At 38.7% G+C, this 19,979-nt stretch overlaps 1 protein-coding gene across 3 annotated transcripts in view; it reads left to right on the forward strand.

Annotated features, from left to right (window-relative positions):
* The first annotated feature begins 10,086 nt into the window (after nt 1-10,086).
* Nucleotides 10,087-19,979, forward strand: part of LOC112433208 (uncharacterized) — a 15,722-nt gene continuing 5,829 nt past the window's right edge. Inside the window, exons 1-11 of one of the 3 annotated variants that reach the window (XM_076886877.1) lie at nt 10,087-10,605; nt 11,395-11,503; nt 11,794-11,956; nt 13,720-13,912; nt 14,680-14,776; nt 14,865-14,926; nt 15,192-15,306; nt 15,541-15,602; nt 16,169-16,271; nt 18,006-18,070; nt 19,159-19,979. The exon at nt 19,159-19,979 is cut by the window's right edge and continues 1,164 nt beyond it. In XM_076886877.1, the coding sequence (XP_076742992.1) occupies nt 11,401-11,503; nt 11,794-11,956; nt 13,720-13,912; nt 14,680-14,776; nt 14,865-14,926; nt 15,192-15,306; nt 15,541-15,602; nt 16,169-16,271; nt 18,006-18,070; nt 19,159-19,923 (1,728 nt within the window). In that variant the 5' untranslated portion in view covers nt 10,087-10,605; nt 11,395-11,400 and the 3' untranslated portion in view covers nt 19,924-19,979. Of the gene's footprint in view, nt 10,606-11,362; nt 11,504-11,793; nt 11,957-13,719; nt 13,913-14,679; nt 14,777-14,864; nt 14,927-15,191; nt 15,307-15,540; nt 15,603-16,168; nt 16,272-18,005; nt 18,071-19,158 lie in introns of those variants that run through there. The other 2 variants (XM_076886878.1, XM_076886879.1) reach the window with 2 other exon arrangements.

Raw genomic sequence — 19,979 nt, forward strand, 5'->3', positions numbered from 1 at the left:
TTTCCATGCATGTTTAAGGAACATAGGCAGACGGGGAGAGGAGAAGGTGATTGAGTTAAAGCTGTTCGGAGAGGACATTTTGGATGCGGGTTGCAAGAGATTTAAATCAATCAGCATATGCTCCACAGGGAAATCAGAAGGAGACAAATGATTGATAGATTAGGAACAAGACATGTTCTGTCAACTAGTCACAGCCTGCTTCCAAATCCGGGACATAATGCATCCAAGTAGCTTGATATTCATTATCTGTTGAGGCTTAGTCCTTTTTTGTGTGGAGCCACAGAGAGAAAGTGAGTGTGTGTGCGTTTGTGTTTAACCAAATCCTCCTGCATGAATGCAGCCAGAAGGATTTGGTTTAACATTTAGGATGTGACTTGTTTTGAAGCAAGGGAATTTTTCATGCCATTGATCCTCGGCTTAGAGAAAGGCTTTTGATATAGAAAAAAAAGTTTAATTGGCCTATTGGTTTCTGAGCTTAAGAAGCCCACTGTCTCGGATTAGTGTTAAACACAAAGCAAATTTTATGTTCACAAATACCTCCATGTACATTCCTTTTTTCTGTCTGAACACAAAACTTTGGCACACAAATTGAATTCGCACAGCATTTATTTTTATCTGTATTCATGCCACAGGCTTTGGAGAGTGAGGCAGCTTTTTCTCGTAATTGTAGAGAAAGTATCCACTCCTGCCTCTGATAACTTTAATCACTATAATCACTCTCGCATTGTCTGAAAAAGCTTTTTTTTTCTTTTCAAACACCATCTTTTGCTGTAGTCTGACTCAAAAGCTTCTATTCTGTTTTTTTCCTGTCACAGCAAAAACATAAATCGATGTTCTCTAGTCACCTCTCTTAAAAAACAAAATAATTATATTTAAATGAATGCAATTAATCACTGGTACAATTATCCCTTATGAGGCTTGACGAACATATTGTGTCTGCATCTGTGTGGTGTTTCAGTAAAGTAATCTTTCTGTTTTAAATCTTTTTAATGAAGAGGTAATTCTTTGGAAAACTTTCCCCTAACATACATTACTGCCACTGTAACACCTTGATTGCAGGCGGCTAGTGTTAAATCAGCTGTTAATGTGCCCCTGATTAAAACAGATGCCACGTAAGGCTAGAGGCAGCTGGTATTTTCATTATACTTTTCACCAGAGAAAGACATAAAAGCAGCCCTGAAGCCGTGCTCAGAGCAGGCGCACAACCAACCTTTGGTGAACACAATGCAAGGACTCATGAATTATTTCTAATTGGTCTATATAAGCCAATATTTAATATCAGTACTGCTAATATAAACCTTCAAAAGGGATATAAATTGGGCAATCATTAATTAATTAATTAATGATACCCAGGCAGTGAAGTTGAAAAATGTAAACTTTCTACATTTTTTACATTTTAACTAACTTGAAAGGCGTCTTTAGAGCTGCTAAACTCTCTGACTTTTCAAAGTCTGTGGTAATACTCAGCTATGGTCTCTTCTATGCAGCAGACCAAAGATCTGAAAATGAAGCTAATTGATGTTTACAAGGCAGGGGAAGGCTATAAAAAGATGTGTAAGTGCTTCCAGCTCGCAATTTCTACCGAGTGAAATGCTATTAAGAAATGGTATTTAAGGACAGCTCTGGAAGCCTGTCTGGTGCTCACCTACAAGTAAGGCAAAGTAACCCCTAAAGATTCAGGAAGGTGTAGGTGCTCACAACATGAAAGAATTGTCAGAAGGAAACCGCATTACAAAAGTCAACCCATTAAGTATGCAAAGCAACATCTGGATCAGCGGTAGTCATTTCACAAAGAAGTGCTATGAAGTTTAAATTGAGCTCTGTGGCCAAAATCACCACGCACCTTGTCAGTTAATAAGCATATGACTGAAAATAGTCTTCTATGAGCTTCTGTTGCAGCTAGCAGCAAGAATCTTTGCATGAATCAAGAAAAGAACAGATTCCAATACATATAGTTCCATCTGAGAACTAACCAGTCAAAAAACTAACCAGTCATTTTCATCTGTGGAGACTTTATTTTAGATCAGACGTAAAAAATTAGCCCATAGGAGTTTATCAGCATGAGGCTCAATTTTCTGTTTTATTCAATTTTATTTATATAGGGCGAAATCACAACAACAGTTGCCTCAAGGCGCTTTATATTGTAAGGCAAGAACCCTACAATAATACAAAGAAAACAGCGGAAACTCCAACAATCATATGACCTCTCTGAGCAAATGTTTTGGCAACAGGTGGAAGGAAAAACTCCCTTTTAACAGGAAGAAACGTCCAGCAGAACCAGACTCAGGGAGGGGCGGCCAACTGCCACAAATGAGCGGATGAAGGATGGATGGATGTGGTAGTAACTGAAAGAATTACAAATCCTCAAAAACTGCTAAAGTTTTACTTTTGCATAAATCCGGAGACAGATGTCCAAAATTGCATTGATATTACTATTTTAGTGTTAAAATGTTATTGTACTGTTACCAAATATTGTTCTTCTCTACTCTTACTGCTCTTTTACATGACTACCTTGTTAATATTACTTAGATATAACACTTTTAATACTAAGTTGTTACTTGATAATTTATTTATTTATTCATTTAATACCTCTTTGATTAATTTTTATGCCACTATTAGGAGGCGGAGTTTTTAATTAGTTTTTTTCATTAAAAAGTCCTCCATGAATATGTATTAACATAACATAATTAATATTGCCATTATTTTATTAATACCTTCGAAAACTGCATACAGTTAGCTTCATAAGTTAGTAAATTGTTTATTATTTTCTTTTCTGACAGCTTTTAAGTTGAATGCACGCTCACTCTTTTTTTTACTTCAGCACCTGTGTTTGAGATGCCAGGCCTGACCTCCTCTTCCTCTTCACTTGTTTTCATACTATCAGCCATGTTTGCTTATCCAGTCATTATCCACAAAATCTAATGTCACTCCTAAAGCAGATTCCTTAAGGTTCTTCAGATACACAATACAATCCACTCCTGTAGCAGATTACTTTGATAACTGCCTCCATTCTCAGTTTCGCACTGATGCAACGCACGAGGGAGTACATACCATTCAATCAGTAGATGTGTGCTCTCCCATCAGATCTTCTTTGCAGTTCAAACCTACTCCTTGTTGTTTCTGGGGGTTTTTTTTTTCAGATGGAGTGCTTGTCTTAGTGGAAGAATTCTTTGAAAGGAGCTGCTCATTATCTAAAGCATACCACATTTTCTGTCAACCACGGTTCAGACAATGGTATGGCACAAGTATGAACGGTTTCCAGTGGAACCAGGTCACTAATGTTTATTGATCATGTGACTGCTGATAGAAATAGCAGGATGAATTCTGAAGTGTACAGAACTATTCTCTCTGCTCAGATTCAGCCAAATGATGCAAAATTCATCATGGTAAATGGACTGGTTCTTATATAGCGCTTTTCTACTCTGTCTGAGCACTCAAAGCGCTTTATACAACTAATTCATTCACCCAATCACACCCATTCATACAAGCATTTCTAAGCTTAAGTACTAAGTATCTAACATTCATACACATTCACACTCCGATGGACGCATCGGAGAGCAACATGGGGTTAGTATCTTGCCCAAGGATATTTGGACTGGAGCAGCCTGGGATCAAACCACCGACCTTCTGGTTAGGGGCTGATCTGCTCTGCTACCTGAGCTACAGCCACCCCACCCTCACAGCAAAGGTATATCAAATCAAATCATACTGCAAAAGTAACCCGAGATTTTCACGGCGAAGAAATGAGATGTCCTTCACTGGCTCAGTCAGCCGATCTTACCTCAATGGAGCATGCTTTTCAAAACTGAAAGCTGGAAGACATCTTAAGGGAGGAAAGATGGTGCTGTCCATGTGTTCAAGAATTCAGACAGTCTTTGACTTCAGAGGGTTTTCATCCAAGTGCTGTCCTGATATTTAAGATTATGTTACTGTTCACAATGCCTTTGAGCCTCCGAAAATAGGAACCTATGTCTGTATAAACATGGCTGTGCTTCCTTAACAGTTAATGTGAAACTTTTGTTGCTTGAATTAAAGCTCAAGATCTGCACATATATTTTAGCTTGACTGTTTGACTTAAAATCTACAGTCTTAGTATACAGAGGAAAAATTACAAACATTCGTATGGACCTAACTGTTCATGTAATTATTCAGCATTTTCTGGAAAATGGCTAAGAGATCTCATTTAGGGAGTTATGAAGGTTGTTCTCAGGCAGCCTTTGTATCTGATTTTAATAAACGAATGTAGGATTACACTGGTGCAAAGATAAGCCACTGTTGGACTGAAACACGAGGACACGTGTTGTAGTGTTGTAGTGCACTAGTGAAGGTAGAAGATTGCATGATGAAATGAAAAATCAAGTCACTTTAAAAAACCTTGATAATAATAAGGTAACTTTTTCTATAGCAGCTTGTTGAGTTAGAAAAGCAGCACATTGCTAACTTACGACAATCTACTAGCAAATAAAATATGGATGACCATAATGCTAATTATATTCATCTTAAAAGAATATTATTTCCACCTGCAGTAATTTATATCTGGCAAGAGTCTCTGTTAGCAAGATCAAGTCCATTAGCACAGGTACCTTCGAAAGTTTTGATCATCATCTCGACTTTCTATATCTCTATCATTTGGCTTCCCCAGCATCTGTCTCCTCTGATCGCTTCAGCTCCTTCCTTTGATGATGTTACTTCTACCACAGATAACTCTGCTGCCACCAGATTTATTGTCTTCACAGAGCAGGGCTGTCGATTGATTAGTGTAGAGCTTGTTGACCCACAGCTACAGGAAAATTCTTTGCTTGAAAGGCTCAGAGTTAATACTGACTTTCTTCTTGTCAATCCTCTGTGACACTACAATACACAACCAAGCAATTTGGCACCATCTGTAGAATTTTTACATTTACATTTTATTTTGTTGCTGTACAGAGGTTATGGCCACGAGTACTGAAAGGCTGTTAACTCAACTCTTAACACATTGCCAAACTCACCCGTCAATATCTTGGTGACATCATGCAGTGTTTAGCACCATTAAGACCAAAAAATAAATAAATCTCTATTAACTATTGCCCTTTTACTCATCTAATACTTCTGTGGGTGAATAATATACTACTACAACATTGCTGTTGTCAGTGCACTGTTATCATCATTTAGGATTTATTGTTGCTTTCAAATTTTCAATACTCACTATCCCATCTTTGAATACTCCCTTCTAAATCTGGTAGGCTCTGGTAGAGGTGATATGAACAAGATGCAAACAGCTTTAGGTCCAATATCATTGCCTTCTGGCAGTAGTAGCATATTAAATACCATCAGTTGACAGTAAAAACAAGTAAAAATATAGTCCAATATAAACTAAATAGCACTTTGAAAACACATATTTTAACAGGGGAAAAAATCCATCCCACTTTGATCTTAAGTGGGCCGAGCGAGTAATACTCCCTTTTCTTTCATTGTAAAGAAGGTTAACTATGCATTTTAACCCTAATATATTTAAATATAGGAAAAAGAAGTGCAGTGGCAAAAATAAATCAGAATCTGAAACTTTGCTGTAGAAAAAGAACGAGGTATGTCAGCACAGCTCTTTGGGCATAAATTGTACTAAATTGTAAAATTAGACGAAAAAAAAGTTCCACTGGCTCATCGTACAGACTTACTGTGAACTCACTGTAAAATAAAAGCAGATGGTAAAAAACAGCGACTTTCTGTCGTATGAATGGTAATAGAAAAGGTCTTCATTTATAGAAAAAAGCTGTAAAACTTATTAAAATACAGTTAGAAGTCTAAAATGTATGCCTTTCCTGACATTTTCCAAGTGGTCCATTGGGCTGGACTAGAGTCTTTAGCGGGACAATTATGACCCCTAGGCCTCATGTTTGACATTAAATAAGGACTGGGTACTATGTTAGGAAAGAAAGGATGCTGGCTTGTCCATTTTGCTGAAATTTCATTGCATTATCTCAGGATGTTACTCTGTAGTTTGTATGGCTTCCACATTCTACTATGCATGCCTTGCAACACTGGGGCATGCTCTGAATGAGATAACAGATGGTGTTCTGGGGATCTCCTCCCAGATCTGGACCAGGGCATCAGTAAGCCACATGAAGCCAGAGTAGCTGTCCTGTTTCCTCAGATTCTTGGTACTTTGGGGAGCTTAATGGAGGCTTACAGTTCCAGCTGTACACTGCTTCTGTAAGGGAAAATTCTTACCTGTAAGTCATCTACCTGCCCATTCGCCATCTCCAAATCCTTCTGCCTGACAGCTACTCCTATGAATCTCCTACTCAAGATGCAAACAAAGATGGTATCAAAATCAAATCACAAATACTGCAAGATCCACCTCTGACCTTTGCACTCCTCTTTCGCAGAAACACTAGTTCCAGTCATGTATAAATAATAAAGGATTAAATAAATACAAACACTGGCAGGGCCACCTACCTGTTCACTGAATAGTTGTTTCATTTTTACAATAGAAGCTATACAAAATTGATGGGTTCTGCTCTTTGAGTCCAATCTTCAGAGAAAGAGTTCAGGGAGTGATGTATAATTAAGGCTGTTACACCAATTATTGACTTAAATGCTCTATTTCCATGTCAGCATGTGTTTTCAAAAATGCTTCACCTATCTATACCTATAGTTCTATTTTCCTAGCAAAATATAAAGAAAAGAGGGGTGTGAAAGACTTGCACAATATTGTATATAAAACTCATATTTCAAACTATAACATTCCACGTTTCACCTGAAACACATTATATATTACAGAAGTAATTGCAGTGACTGAAATACTGACAAATGGGAAGATAGGAATCAGAAAAACATACGATGATGTCAGACAGAAGTTGGAACAAAGACAGTAAATCTAACCTTATGTTTAACTTTACAGACGAATTCTGCTCTGGCATCCTTTTATTCTCTCTCTCACTCACATACATAGTGGCAACGATCCCAGTATGGCCACTGGCTACTGTCTCACATGGTTCATTATACTGAAGGATCATTATTCCTTCCCCGTAGGTTGCTTTACATGCTGCTACTCTGCACATGAGTGGATCCGCCTGTGTTAAAGTGCTTATGTGCCTATGTGTGAGAATCCAGCTTGTTATATTAAAATGATTCATTGCATCTTGCATTCAAACCTGTATCCGGCGGGCGCTTTTGAATGGCTCTTTTGTTTTGGACTCTTAAGGTGCTGTTTGCTCCGGCAGCACCTAATGGAAACGCCTCCTCAGCGCGTTTACAGCCCGTACACAAAGGACACTCCACCTCGGAAAAACAGACCCTGATCATTCAAGGCACACAATACACTTTAACTGCATCAGCACTCTGTGATGCTATAAAAACCATTTTGAATAGAGGGGAGCATCGAGGTAGTCATTCATAATGGATAATGAACCTTCCCATTTATCTCTCTGCCACTGTCCCGTTCCCATCTTCTGTCTTTCTTTCTCCATAATGGATAAAATATTGTTGGGATGAATATTGGTAGTGTTATTCTTGTTTTATTGAGCAGAAACGGTGGAGATGGGCAAGAATTGTGCTTCCTCAGCACTAAGCAACGTGGTGTGTAAATCAGAGCTTACAGCAGGAGGAGCTCATTAATGTGGATGAAGCGGGACAGATACACTACATGAGGCCCGAGAATATGTGGAGACGGAGACAAGGCAAGAAGACGTGTTAATGGAGGTTGTAACTAGGCATGAAAAAGCAATTTAGTGACCTGAGATGAAGTATTCTGCTTTTCAAAACAGCGTTGTTTGTGTGTGATATTTAACCCTTAAGAACCCAGACCCACTTTTACTTTCAGGAAAACTAAGGTTTTGGTTGATATTAAAACTCGAACAGGAACTTTCCTCAGTGCGTAAAGGTGTGGTGACACCTGTGTCACCGTGGGTTGTCCTCAAATAGTGGCACTTTTTATTCTCAGCTGCTGAACGGGGTTTATATGAAGCAGATATATATTAGAGGCAGGCTTTAATTTCCTTCTGCTGGATTCATGTCATTTGCCAAATTTCAGTAAGCTCACTTGTCCTCGTACATGTTGTTAAAGTTTAAATTTTGCAGTGTTTTTCTCTGGGTTCTGCATAATACATATTTTGGCAGCAAGCAGAGCGGCATTCTCAGTACAGGGCACCTGCATTAACGTGGAGATGGTCATCGACTACACCTACCTACTACACTTGCAGTGTTGCAACACGAGCAAACAAACTATAAATCTCCATACATTTTCCTACTGCAGTCTGGGACCCCCCTTTAAGATACAAGTGCAAGATTTCCTATAATTGTGTTCAATTTCTCCAGAGCTACTTTTACAGACCCTGATTGATAAATGGGAACTGATCCCTGCATGCCCATTATATGTGACTTATTAATGCTGTCCATATTTGTTCTGTCTGAATTATTTTCTGGTTCATTTTGTATTGTGTGTTGTTGGTGTATTTCATGCATCTGTTGGCCCTCATATGATTTATGGAAAAAGATGTCCAATATCCTGCAGCTGAACCTGTCTGTTATAGCTATAGAAAAACACATCAGTGTTAGACATGTTGAAAAAATTACATGAACAGAAACAATTAGTGTATAACATTCTCAGTGAAACTAAAACTGACCCATGATGAAGGTCAAAACTATGACAAAAGCAGTTTTAGACAAAATCTTCAAAACTAAATGCAATAAAACCAATAAACCTTATTATAACATGAGCTATGGGATCAAAGAGGGTGAAGTTCCTGTGTGTAGCTAATTGTTTAAAAAAGCTGGCTTGAACATGAAAGTCAACAACAGCTAACACCAGATATAGAGTAGCTATAGTGCTGGAAATGGTGCAGAAAAAGACAAGAATGCGACCTTGAAAGGAACTGCAGCCAAATTCATATCAGGTAAGGTTTCAGTTTCAGTTTACTTTCGGATGAGCATTCAGAACTTTTAAATGTGTATTTATTTATTCACTCATTCATTGTACATTGTATTTAAAATGTCTTAGAAGTGGAATGTGAGATGTACTTTGTGATTTATTTGATTAAAACTTTGAATGTATTATTAAAGCTGAACAGAAGGCGTATAGTTGGTTTGGTTTGTAGCTCAGCCACCTGACTGCAGTCTCACAGAAAGGTTTATAATGGGGGGGCAGGTAAACTCATTTGCAAACCATTACAAGACTAAACTTAACTAAACAAATAAATAAATAAATGAATAAAATGTGTCTGAAGTGATATGTGAATGTACTGCTCCACTTATCCCACATGGTCTTAAGTCCTTACCATTTCCATGGTAATAGACTTTATATGACAGACCTTTTATAAGAAAGGACACTGGATGTGCACTTAACACCCAGCATCGTAGCACCAGAGCCTAGCAACACCTCTCTTGTTTAATGATGTTTGGAAAGAACTGTGGGCAGTTTTGAAAGTGCCACGTCTGTTGGAGTTTTACAGAAGCGTACAGAGAGTTTCACAAACACTAAAATTTAGAACACTTGGATGACAGTTGCATTATCATGAATTAAAAAAGACATTCAAGCCATTTAGCTCTAGCATCACCAGCTTCATTAACAAAGAGCCACTCTCTTACACAAAACCAAAACAGGAGCACACATACTGTAGCTACAGAAAAACACTGTTAGCAAAGCCATATAATCCTCTATCTTCCTAACATCATAATACTTCCTTAACAAGCTACTGGAAAATTTTTGTTTGAAGTCTCTGGATCAATTATGGAATAATAAAAATAACTTCAAGGGGAGGTATGGACATGTGTACGCTACTGTGTGTCACATTGTCTTGTTTTTCTACCGACTGACTGAGCTCTGATTTAATATCAGGTTTATAGCAGCTTCCCCTGTGTTGTGTGTGTGTGTGTGTGTGTGTGTGTGTGTGTGTGTGTGTGTGTTTGTTTTTCGTTTTAGGAGGACAATTTTCAAGACAAATCAAAGAGCTATGAGGACCCTCTGTTACAGGAGGACATTTTGCTGTCCTCATAAAATTGACCTTTTAAAATGGTTTCTGGGCATGTTTTAATACCCAAAAAGTGTTTTTCTCAAAAGTCTTTGTAAACCAAAAACTTGACATATGTTGTATATTTGTGTGTCCGCCACTGCCCCCTGTCGGTTGGAGTTGTCCCTGCATGCCGCACACACAAGCGCGGGAAATTATACACGAGCGCGGGACATTATACACATGGCGCGAAATTGGAAGCTGCGCATGCGCATTTTAACATTACCCATTTAGACCATTGATATTTACATCAATGATTTAGACTGACTGATTGGGCGCTTCTTATTCATCCATCAATTTTGGCAGAGTTTTGACACGCTTTGGAGAAAAGGTAAGAAGGTAATTATAAAACTTTTAAAAGACGGGCGTTCTGACAGACACAGTGCTTCAGAGTAGGCACAGCCGTGGTGAGGCGGCAGGTGAGGGAACGACGAGGTACGGTGGAAAGCATACGGCGGAGAGCGCACCGCGGGGACCGGACCACAACGAGGTGAGGACGGCGGAGCGGGCCGGAGCACGCGGAACGGTTCACGGAGGTCACAGCAACACGCGGGGCGGGGATTCCCGGACTGTCCCAGGGTTATTTTTACCCTGGCCTAATCTCATCACTTGTTTCAAGGTAAGAAATTACACAAGTGTGTGATGTTTCACTGAGTTTGAAAGAAGGCCTTTTTCACGACAAGATCACTTGTTTAATGTAAAATGGCTGCTACTGCTATTAGATGATCTTTGCCCAAATACCAAGGAAACATTGGAAGGCAAATACAAATAAACTCTTGTAGATTTATGAAATTAAATTGAGACAGTATTGGTGTCACTCTGCACACATTTGTTTATAAAATATTGTAAAAAAAAAAAAAAACCATTTGTTTTGCTCTTATAGTTGTGTTGATGAAGCACATGATTCCTGAGAGATCTAAAGCTTAGTTTGACAGACAGGTTTAGGCTAAGTCAGAGTTAGGCTTTAGTTAAATTAGGACATTTAAGTATCTTTAATATCTGCAAGTGCATGCTTTCTGTTAAAACAACTCAGACATCAGCCTTGTCTGTGTCTGTTATGTGAATGTAATGAAAGCATAGAACTCAATTGAAACAGTTTCAGTATCCATGCTATTAGTGAAATAAGAAAAATTGGGTGGAGCATGTCAGAAACTTGACTTAATCAACACAGGTGGAACACAGTCAAGTTAATCTGCACAAATACAGCCTCGCCCCCATCCATTTATCTGTTAATCAGAATCCCTCCAGCACTCATCACCAAACTAAAATAACCTTAAACTAATAATACGCTAACATGGGGGGGGGGGGGGGGGGGGGGGGTGCTTCTCATTCAGCTTTACTAATGCCCTTGTAAGCATAAAGGCTTGAAGTTTTGATGTTGTTTACATTTTTATCTTGATTTCCTTAGCAAATCATGTCACGGAGAACCACTCCCCTTCAGGATGCCATTAATCACATCCTTGCAAGAAGAGACAAGAATTCAATGTTAGAAATCAAATTTATTAATTCAGTTAAAGGTGAGTGACTTTGACACACTGCAGGCTAGACTGAGGGGTTACACATCACCAGTGGTGACCTGTACAAACATCAATATAAATTAAAATCTAAGGTATTTTAATAATAATTTAGTTATTAGCGAGCCTGGCTATTTATGTTTTCTGCACTTGGACATGTTTTCTTTATTATATATGTAGAATTGAAAAAAAGCACAACATTGCATACTTGCAATTTACAGATATACATATTTAATGAATTGATTATTTGCAGTGCTGCCACACCTGTGTCTCTAATATGGTTGTTTCTTCAGGTCGTGGCATCTTCACTTTAGCCAATTTCAAACAAGGAGACTTCGTGGTCGAGTATAGAGGGGAGCTTATTGATGCAACTGAAGCTGAACACAGACGTAACCTGTACCCCAGCGCATGTTCAGTCTTCATGTTTGAATTCATATGGAAGCAGAAGACTTTGTGGTAAATTCAAAATGACTGAATGTTTACATTTCTATTGCAAGGTCAGGATTTCTGAAGCAAACATCTCATATTGCTCTTTAACGAGTCCTTACCTCTGGTACCCGGCCCCGTCAGTCCCCAGAATCTATAGAAGGGGGAGTGACGGAGCCTCAGTAAGAATGAGATCCTGCTATTCCACGGGTCCGTCATTTCCCGGTGACCCTGTGGTCCCCGGGAACTCGCAGTACTGGGGACTGACGGGACTCCCACATATGCTGAGGGCCCGTTAGTCCCCGTATTCAGCCTGTGTGTGCCTTCTCTAATACACACTCACGGGCGTAATGTACGGGGTTAGAGGGGTAATAATATAAGCCTACATTTTACAGCTAAGACAGTGTGCTCACGCTGCTGTGAAGATTTAAAATATAATATAGAGATAGAGAAAATAATAAGAGAAAATTCAAATGGCCAGGGCTGAATGAGCGCCCCTGTGTCTGTGCGCATTTGGCACATGTGGACACGGAGACTCGTGCACTGTTATACTGTGTCCAAAACTACTGTATAATATGTACAATGCCAAAATAGTACATGTCAAGTGTTCTCTGTCTGTGAGGTAGGTAGATGGATGGCTTGATGGATAGGTGAAAAACCTTTCAACACAAAAAATAAAGAACGTTTCATTAATCATTCAGATAAATTAAATGCATTATACAGAAGACAAATGAAATAACAAAAATATACACTTCAGTAAAGCCACTTTTGTCTAAACTATCATTTATCCTCATTTTAGTTTTACATTCATTAGTTTTTGAATCAGAGGTGAGTAATTTCAAACAACGAAGATGAAATAAACTGTGGTCTACCTTGCATTTTTTACACTTTCTGTAACAATTACATTTTTAAAGTATACATTTTAGAGTTTACAAATATTTTAATAAAGACTTTAACCAAGGATTTTCTTTTACAAAGAATTATTTTCCTTAAATTAAACCAAACATATTTACACTAGTTTTAAGATTTAACCAAGGATTTGGGGTAATTGCTTTTAGTATTAATTAACATAAGTGTGGGAAACACTATCTACATAAACAGTTTATTCAAACTTAAACATTTATTTTAATATCAATATAATTTTTTAAACTTAAATGCAGTAACTATTTCCCAAAGCATAAATACATTTCCACAATTGAGCTTCCATAGTTCCCAAACATAAGCAGCAAATATGAGTCCAAGCTTACCGATAGCCCGTCTAACTCAAAGTCTTCCTCAAAGTGGATTGTGCTTGGTTTGCTGTCCTCTCAGCATGTCACGCTCGGGTCAAATGACTGCTGCATGCATTTTAAGGTCTACTAGGCACGCCCGCCCTTGATTGCTCTAATTCAACTCACCTGGCGGAGCAGTGCGCACCAGGCTGCGCTTAGCTGTAGATTGCACAAGGTCTAATCAGCGGCCACGCGCAAGCAGCAGCACAGAGCAGGTAGTGGGCAAGAGGAGGAAGAGAAGAGTAACAGCCACAGCCACACCTACACCTACACCTACTAGGTCAGCGTGACAGTACAACAAAACCACGTTTAAGCTCTAAGCACAAGTAGAAGCGCAAACACTTATCTCAGTCAGAAAGCAACGCGTCCTTGACTGATGGACCCTCTTTAACTTATCAACTATGCATTTAACAACTAAACTTGTATTGGATGTTGTGTTTGTGTTGGTGCTTAAAAATTATAGTATAGTTCATAGGCGTGTCACTATAAATGTTTGTTTAATGTATGTTTCCAAATTTGCAGTATTGATGGAGCACTTGAAGATGGGTCATTTGGGCGACTAGTAAACGATGAACACAGGACACCAAATTGCAGAATGAAGTTGATTGAAGCAGAAGGGAAGCCACATCTCTGCCTTTTTGCACTGAAGGAAATTGCGGCAGGAAGTGAAATTACTTATGACTATGGTGGGAAAGAATGGCCCTGGCGGAAAAAGGTGGGTCATTTAAAAAAAAATTTCCCCCTATGAATTGTTGTTTAAAACATACATATCTAGATGTCACAATTAGGGCTGCAACTAACGATTATTTCAATAATCGATTAGTTGTCGATTAATCGATTAGTTGTTTCAGCCCTAGTCACAATATTTAAATGTCCTCTTGGTGGTATTCAATCTGGTTTAACTAAATCTTGAATTTGTATGACTTTCCCAAGTGATGATTGCAAGCTTATCTGTTTTGTGTCCCCTCCACAAGTGTGTTTTACTGAGTGGCCACACACTGGAGGTGAAACAGTGAAAGCATCAGTTTGAGCTCAGATGTCATTATGAGGCTGATGGCCAGTGTCCTTGAAAACCTTGGGTTTTTCTGTGTCAGACATATACATGCACCTTTTACTCACAGTCACTTTAGCTTCTTAGTATTGTCTTACTTTGGCTTCACTTAACTAGGTAAGGGTTAATCACTCTGTTTCCTTGCAGTTAGGGTGAGAGTTAGAACTGTATTTAACTGAAGGTGAAACAGAAAATGCTTAACTATGTGTGTGTGTGTCTGACACAGACAAACTCAAGGTATGTGAGAACACTGTCCTGACATCTGAGCTCAAACTGAGTCTTTCATTGTTTCATCTCCAGTGTTTGGCATACTCAGAAAAACACACGGGTTGAGGGGACACTGGTTAGAAAAGACCACTTGTAGTGGATTAAATACATTTCCACTGTAGCTGCCAGATGTTTACAATATTTGTTCTACTTTTCATACCCAGCTAAAGATCGCAAGCATCCCTTCTGGTCAACAGTGTGTTGCAGAGCCTATTGCCCATGACGTGGAGCACCATGTGATCTCTACAGACTCATTCACAGGTGAGTCCCTGCTTGAGTAAGCACTACCTGTTAAACCCTGGGGTCTTGCAAAGCACTATGCCTCCATGTCTTGTGTTCTCTTCTACAGACAGAGAATTAAGAGCAGAGTGTCAGTCATCTAGACCTACAGCAGACAACTCTGAGCATGAGGTTAGCATGGATTCATCTGTTTACTAAAGATTGTATCAATGTGTAGTTTGGTAAATAGTGTGGTTTGTAAAGATCATGTTTATCAATTGATTACAATTATACTGCATGTGCAGTCTTTAAATCATTGTAAGTACAGGTAGTCATCATTTAACATTGCATTTCCCTCTCAACATCATTTGGGTGTTTTAAGGTTTGACTGAGAGTGTCCCTCTTGATCAGATGGACACTGTACCATTGATGCTTGTTCATCTTTGCATCTCTTTAGGTGCATTCTGTTGGAGGTCAGCGTGGCACTTCTTCTCTGAAAGAGTTAATTGGTGAAGTTGGTGTCCAGTATCAGGAGTTGTCACCCCAAGCGTTCTCAGAAGAACTTACCAGTGGTCAGTTTTGAGTAAATGTTGTTAACTTCTGGCAATGCATGACATGCCTGAAGGTTTGCTGCATGAAAAATGTGCCAGTATTGGGACATTTCTGATGATTCTATAGTGTCTTGATGGATATTTTGAGTAGAATTGTAACAGTCAGGGATGTGAATTGATTGCGTTATGCGTAGATGTGTTTTTTTTGACTTAACGAAAGTCAAGCACTGAATCTCCTTATGTTCCCTTGTACAGAGAGCAAATCGAAAGAGGTGCCACAATCATCCAGAGCTGTGCCTAACGACTCTGCTTGTGAGGTGAGTTGAAATTGACCTTTGTTTTAAAATTGACCAATGGTTAGAAGTGTTATGGTGTTTACATGAAACTCCATTTTGAGTATTTTAGCAAACATCTGGCAGCGGTGGTGGAAATGTCCTCTATTTAGAACAGGAGGTCTTTTCTAACCACAGTGTCCCCTTAACAAGTGTGTTTTACTGAGTGGCCACACACTGGAGGTGAAACAGTGAAAGCATCAGTTTGAGCTCGGATGTCATTATGAGGCTGATGGCCAGTGTCCTTGTAAACCTTGGGTTTTTCTGTGTCAGACATATACATGCACCTTTTACTCACAGTCACTTTAGCTTCTTAGTATTTTACTTTTGCTTCATCTAAATAGATTCCCCTCTCTCTAACTCACAAATCTCAGGAATTGAATAGATATGCTTCACTATTTTATCTAAAAAGTAACTCCTATCTCCCTTTCAATCTCTCCTGAAGGATTGGTAGAAAATATGTAAAATGGTCAAACATTATTTTTAATTCGTCATAAAATATTTGGGTAACAATGTTTTATGTTTCATTTCATGTTTTTAATTTTTTCCAGTGTACAATTCATAGGCTGGTATTTGAATCGGTGAAACTTGACAAATGCGGGATATGCCATTCACCTTTGACAGCTATCAGATGGCACGGTCTAAGATGCAAGCGTAAGTGTATTATTTATCTTGTGTTAATTAATGCATTTTTTCACTATACCATAAGTTACCATGAGTCAGGTCTACATTTTCATATGTAAAGAATAAAAAAAATCACTTCAAAGTTTTATCAATTCAAACCATTGCAATGATACACAGTGTAATGGCAGATACTATCACATATCATGCATTTGAGTTTGTCTGCTTAGTGTGGCAGAGAACAGAGAACATACTGTAATAATGTATATTGCCCTCTTACTCTTTGTTGATTAGACTGTTGAACTTTACAACTTTAAATCTTTGTTTCACTCTTTCAACATCAAGCTCATGTAAGCTAAATAAGCATCTCACCGCGCGCAAGGCATGCCGGTCCGGGTCAAGGGTCACGACTACCCAGCGTGCATCGTAAACAGTAAACACTGCCGCGTGTGATAGCGATATTGAATATTTTGAGCGTCCTAAAGTCAATGTTTTAAAAGAATTTGGTACGAAACAGGGATACAGTGCTGCTGGGAAGAGAAAGAAAGAATTCGTGGCCCTCGCTTGGGCGTTTTCACTACAAAAAGCCCCTATAGTTTTAACAAAACAGCAGGAGTGGGAGGCTATGCTACCTTGGATATAAGTCTCTGCTCGAGATCGAGACTGACAGTTGTCAGATGACAATTCCAGATCCCTTAGAGCTGAGGGAAGGTTGGTACAATGAATCAACAGCTGCAAATAAACTTTCACTTTCAAAGCCTCATATTCGGAGCCATCAGCCTCTGTGGTGCCCGGAGACGCTCGTGCGGGGTTTGGCCACTGACGTCTGGCAACCCTGGCACAGCACTTCCCCGTAGGCCTATATCCATGGATGTATTAAAAGAACCAAGCCTATATCTGACGGAGAAGTATAATTCAGCCTTTACATCGTGGGTAGTGGTGTACTCTGACCCGGCCGCGTCGTGCATGCGTACTGACAATGCTGATTTAGCTTATTTGTGATGTTACAATGCAAAAACCACAGTTCCTGATTTGATCTGTTATATAAAGATAAAGCAAAATGCACAAATGTTTAATTATATTTAAGAGAGTATCAACATGTATGAAGTAAACTGCCCTCAAGTCTGTTTGTCATTCTGTAATTACACATATACACACAAACTTGGAAGATGATGTTTGATGATAATAAACCCTTTGAGTAAACATTGCATCAAACTTGCAAACTTCTTACAATGTCAATATAGGAAGCCCAATAAGGTACTGGGTCTGATTAATCCAGACCTATTCCAATAGATCAATCAGGCAATTTGCAATACAAATGCTTGATGGTGTCTCTACACATTTTCAATGACTTTTTAGTAGAAGTCCTTTTCATCTCAATCCTTATTAATTAATGTAGGATAAACATTTTAGCTTTTCTGTTTCTCATTAGATCGTATGTATGTATGTATGTATGTCTGTCTGTCTGTCTGTCAATTAGTCTGTTTTTAAAATAACAATGTTTTATATCTCAAATCTGATGAAAAAATTTATTATTAGGATGATTCAGTATATCATATTCATAAGTTTAAAATGTGTCTTAAACTTAAAAAAAAAAATCTGCTTTTTATTCTGAATTATGCGTTGGTTTTAAATTCACTTTATGCTTGTTTATATTTAGTGGTCTTCGTGAATATAATTTGTGATGTGTGGGATCGCTACTTTTTAAATTATAACTTAATGAATCATCGGTTGTTGTCTAATGCTGTGGTTTCTTTGTATTTGTAGAATGCCGTTGTGTGTGGCATAAGATCTGCCTCCAGACATCTTCAGAAGACTGGGATATGTCCGACGTAAGTGTACAGTGAAATTCAACCTGGAAAGACTCAGATACGGAGAAAGAATTAGACATGCTTTATTGAACATTAAATATTTGGCGGTCAGACCCCGGCGGGAAAACTGTTGATAAAAGCATTGCTGATTGAAGTAGGAGGTCTTCCCCTGGGGTCTGGACACTGGTGGTGGTATGGAGGCAGGGGGCAAGCATGGGGGTGCAGGGGTGGTGGAGGGATGCGAAAACGCTGAGAGGCCGAGCTATGGGTGAAAGAGCTTAAATGCCCGGATGCTGAATGGAGGCATAGGTGCGAGGGAGCTCCGGATTGGCTGCGCCGGAGTGAGCAGCTGAAGGGAGTTGAGATGATGATGATGATGATGATGGAGATGATGTGCAGGTGTTTCTCCCAGGTTGAATTTACGCAGGCTTCATTATAATATAGTTAATATTGACGTAGATGCAGTTCGTGAAGATTGCCACATGTTGCTTGCTCTTCCTTTTTCTTTCATCACAAAATTATAAGGATAATCAGTTTTGTAAGTGTTGTCTCAGATAGAGAATTGAAAGCAGAGAGATTTTGGACTGGATAGAGTGTAGAAGTTATGTGAGAGAGGCCAGAAATAAACACATTGTAAAAATATTACTTAGATTTTATTATAATCCTTTGTAAAAAAAAACAAACAAAAAAAAAAACAGTTTCATACAATCTAGTCTCAAAGGTTTTACAAATTTTGATCTGTGGGGGTCATTGTGGGAGGGGCTCCGGGACCAGGTTAGGGCTGGTGTCTTAGTTTTTTTTGTTTTGTGTTTGTTTTTTTTGTTAATGTCATTGTTCAAAAAATATAAATTGGATATTAGAAATGGGACAAATATCAAAAAAGTACTGAATCGATCACAGATTGCAAATTGATCAAGCAGAATCAAAATACTTGCACAAAATACATATCTGCTGCACATTTTCTTCTTTAAATCAGGAGGTATTTCTTAGTACTTTTAAGACATCTAGAGACTTTGGTTTACGTCCCGAGCTCTGTGACGTGAACAATTTAGCATTTATCCTTCCCATGTTTATTTCTGTTATTTAATCTATGCTGTATCTACGAACAGGGTGATGTCTCATCTGATGAAGAATACATCCCAAATTCTGCATCAGATTCAGAAAGCTCAGGAACAGAGTTGTCTATTGAGTTACCTGGACCATCAAAAAACTCCCATGCTGCTAGCATGCCTGATTTATGCGTTACTTTTGCTGAAAAAGAACAGACCATGGATGTTAAGAACAACTTTGAGCACATTTTGAATGATCTTGAAACTACTGATGATCTTCATCCCGACCAAGAACCAGACAGCTCAGAGTCATGCCAGCAGAAAACAAAAGATGCATGTAGCGAAAAGAGTACTGTGGATATTAGCCAAAATGAATCCCCAACCAAGTCAACAAAATTAATCAAAAGCACAGTCAATTTTTGTTTTGTGTGTGGAAAACCTCAAACAAAATTTGCACGTCATCTGGAGACGCATGTAAATGAAAATGCTGAAGTCGCCCAGGTGCTTCAGTTACCCAAATCATCAAAGGACAGAAAAGTTCATCTTGAAAGGTTACGAAACCTTGGTAACTTCAAGCACAACTCTGCTGTTAAAACCACAGGATCAGGTTGTCTTAAAGTGAAAAGGATCTCAAAAAAGAGCAGCAGCAGCGCTGAGACATACGAGTACTGCTTATACTGTAAGGGTATGATATCCAGAAAAGAAGTTTCTCGGCATATGAAAAGATGTGCTTTAAGACCAGAGAATAATGCTGAAGAGAAGCTGAAAGATAGTCTTTGGTATAGCATCTACTCAATCCACAATGTCTCAGCCAATTTCAAGTGAACTCTACTCAGTACTGGGCAAGATGCACAAGGATGATGTGTCTAGTGCAATAAGGA

The sequence above is a fragment of the Maylandia zebra genome, linkage group LG7, assembly GCF_041146795.1.
Source record: "Maylandia zebra isolate NMK-2024a linkage group LG7, Mzebra_GT3a, whole genome shotgun sequence".
Lineage (NCBI taxonomy): Eukaryota > Metazoa > Chordata > Actinopteri > Cichliformes > Cichlidae > Maylandia > Maylandia zebra.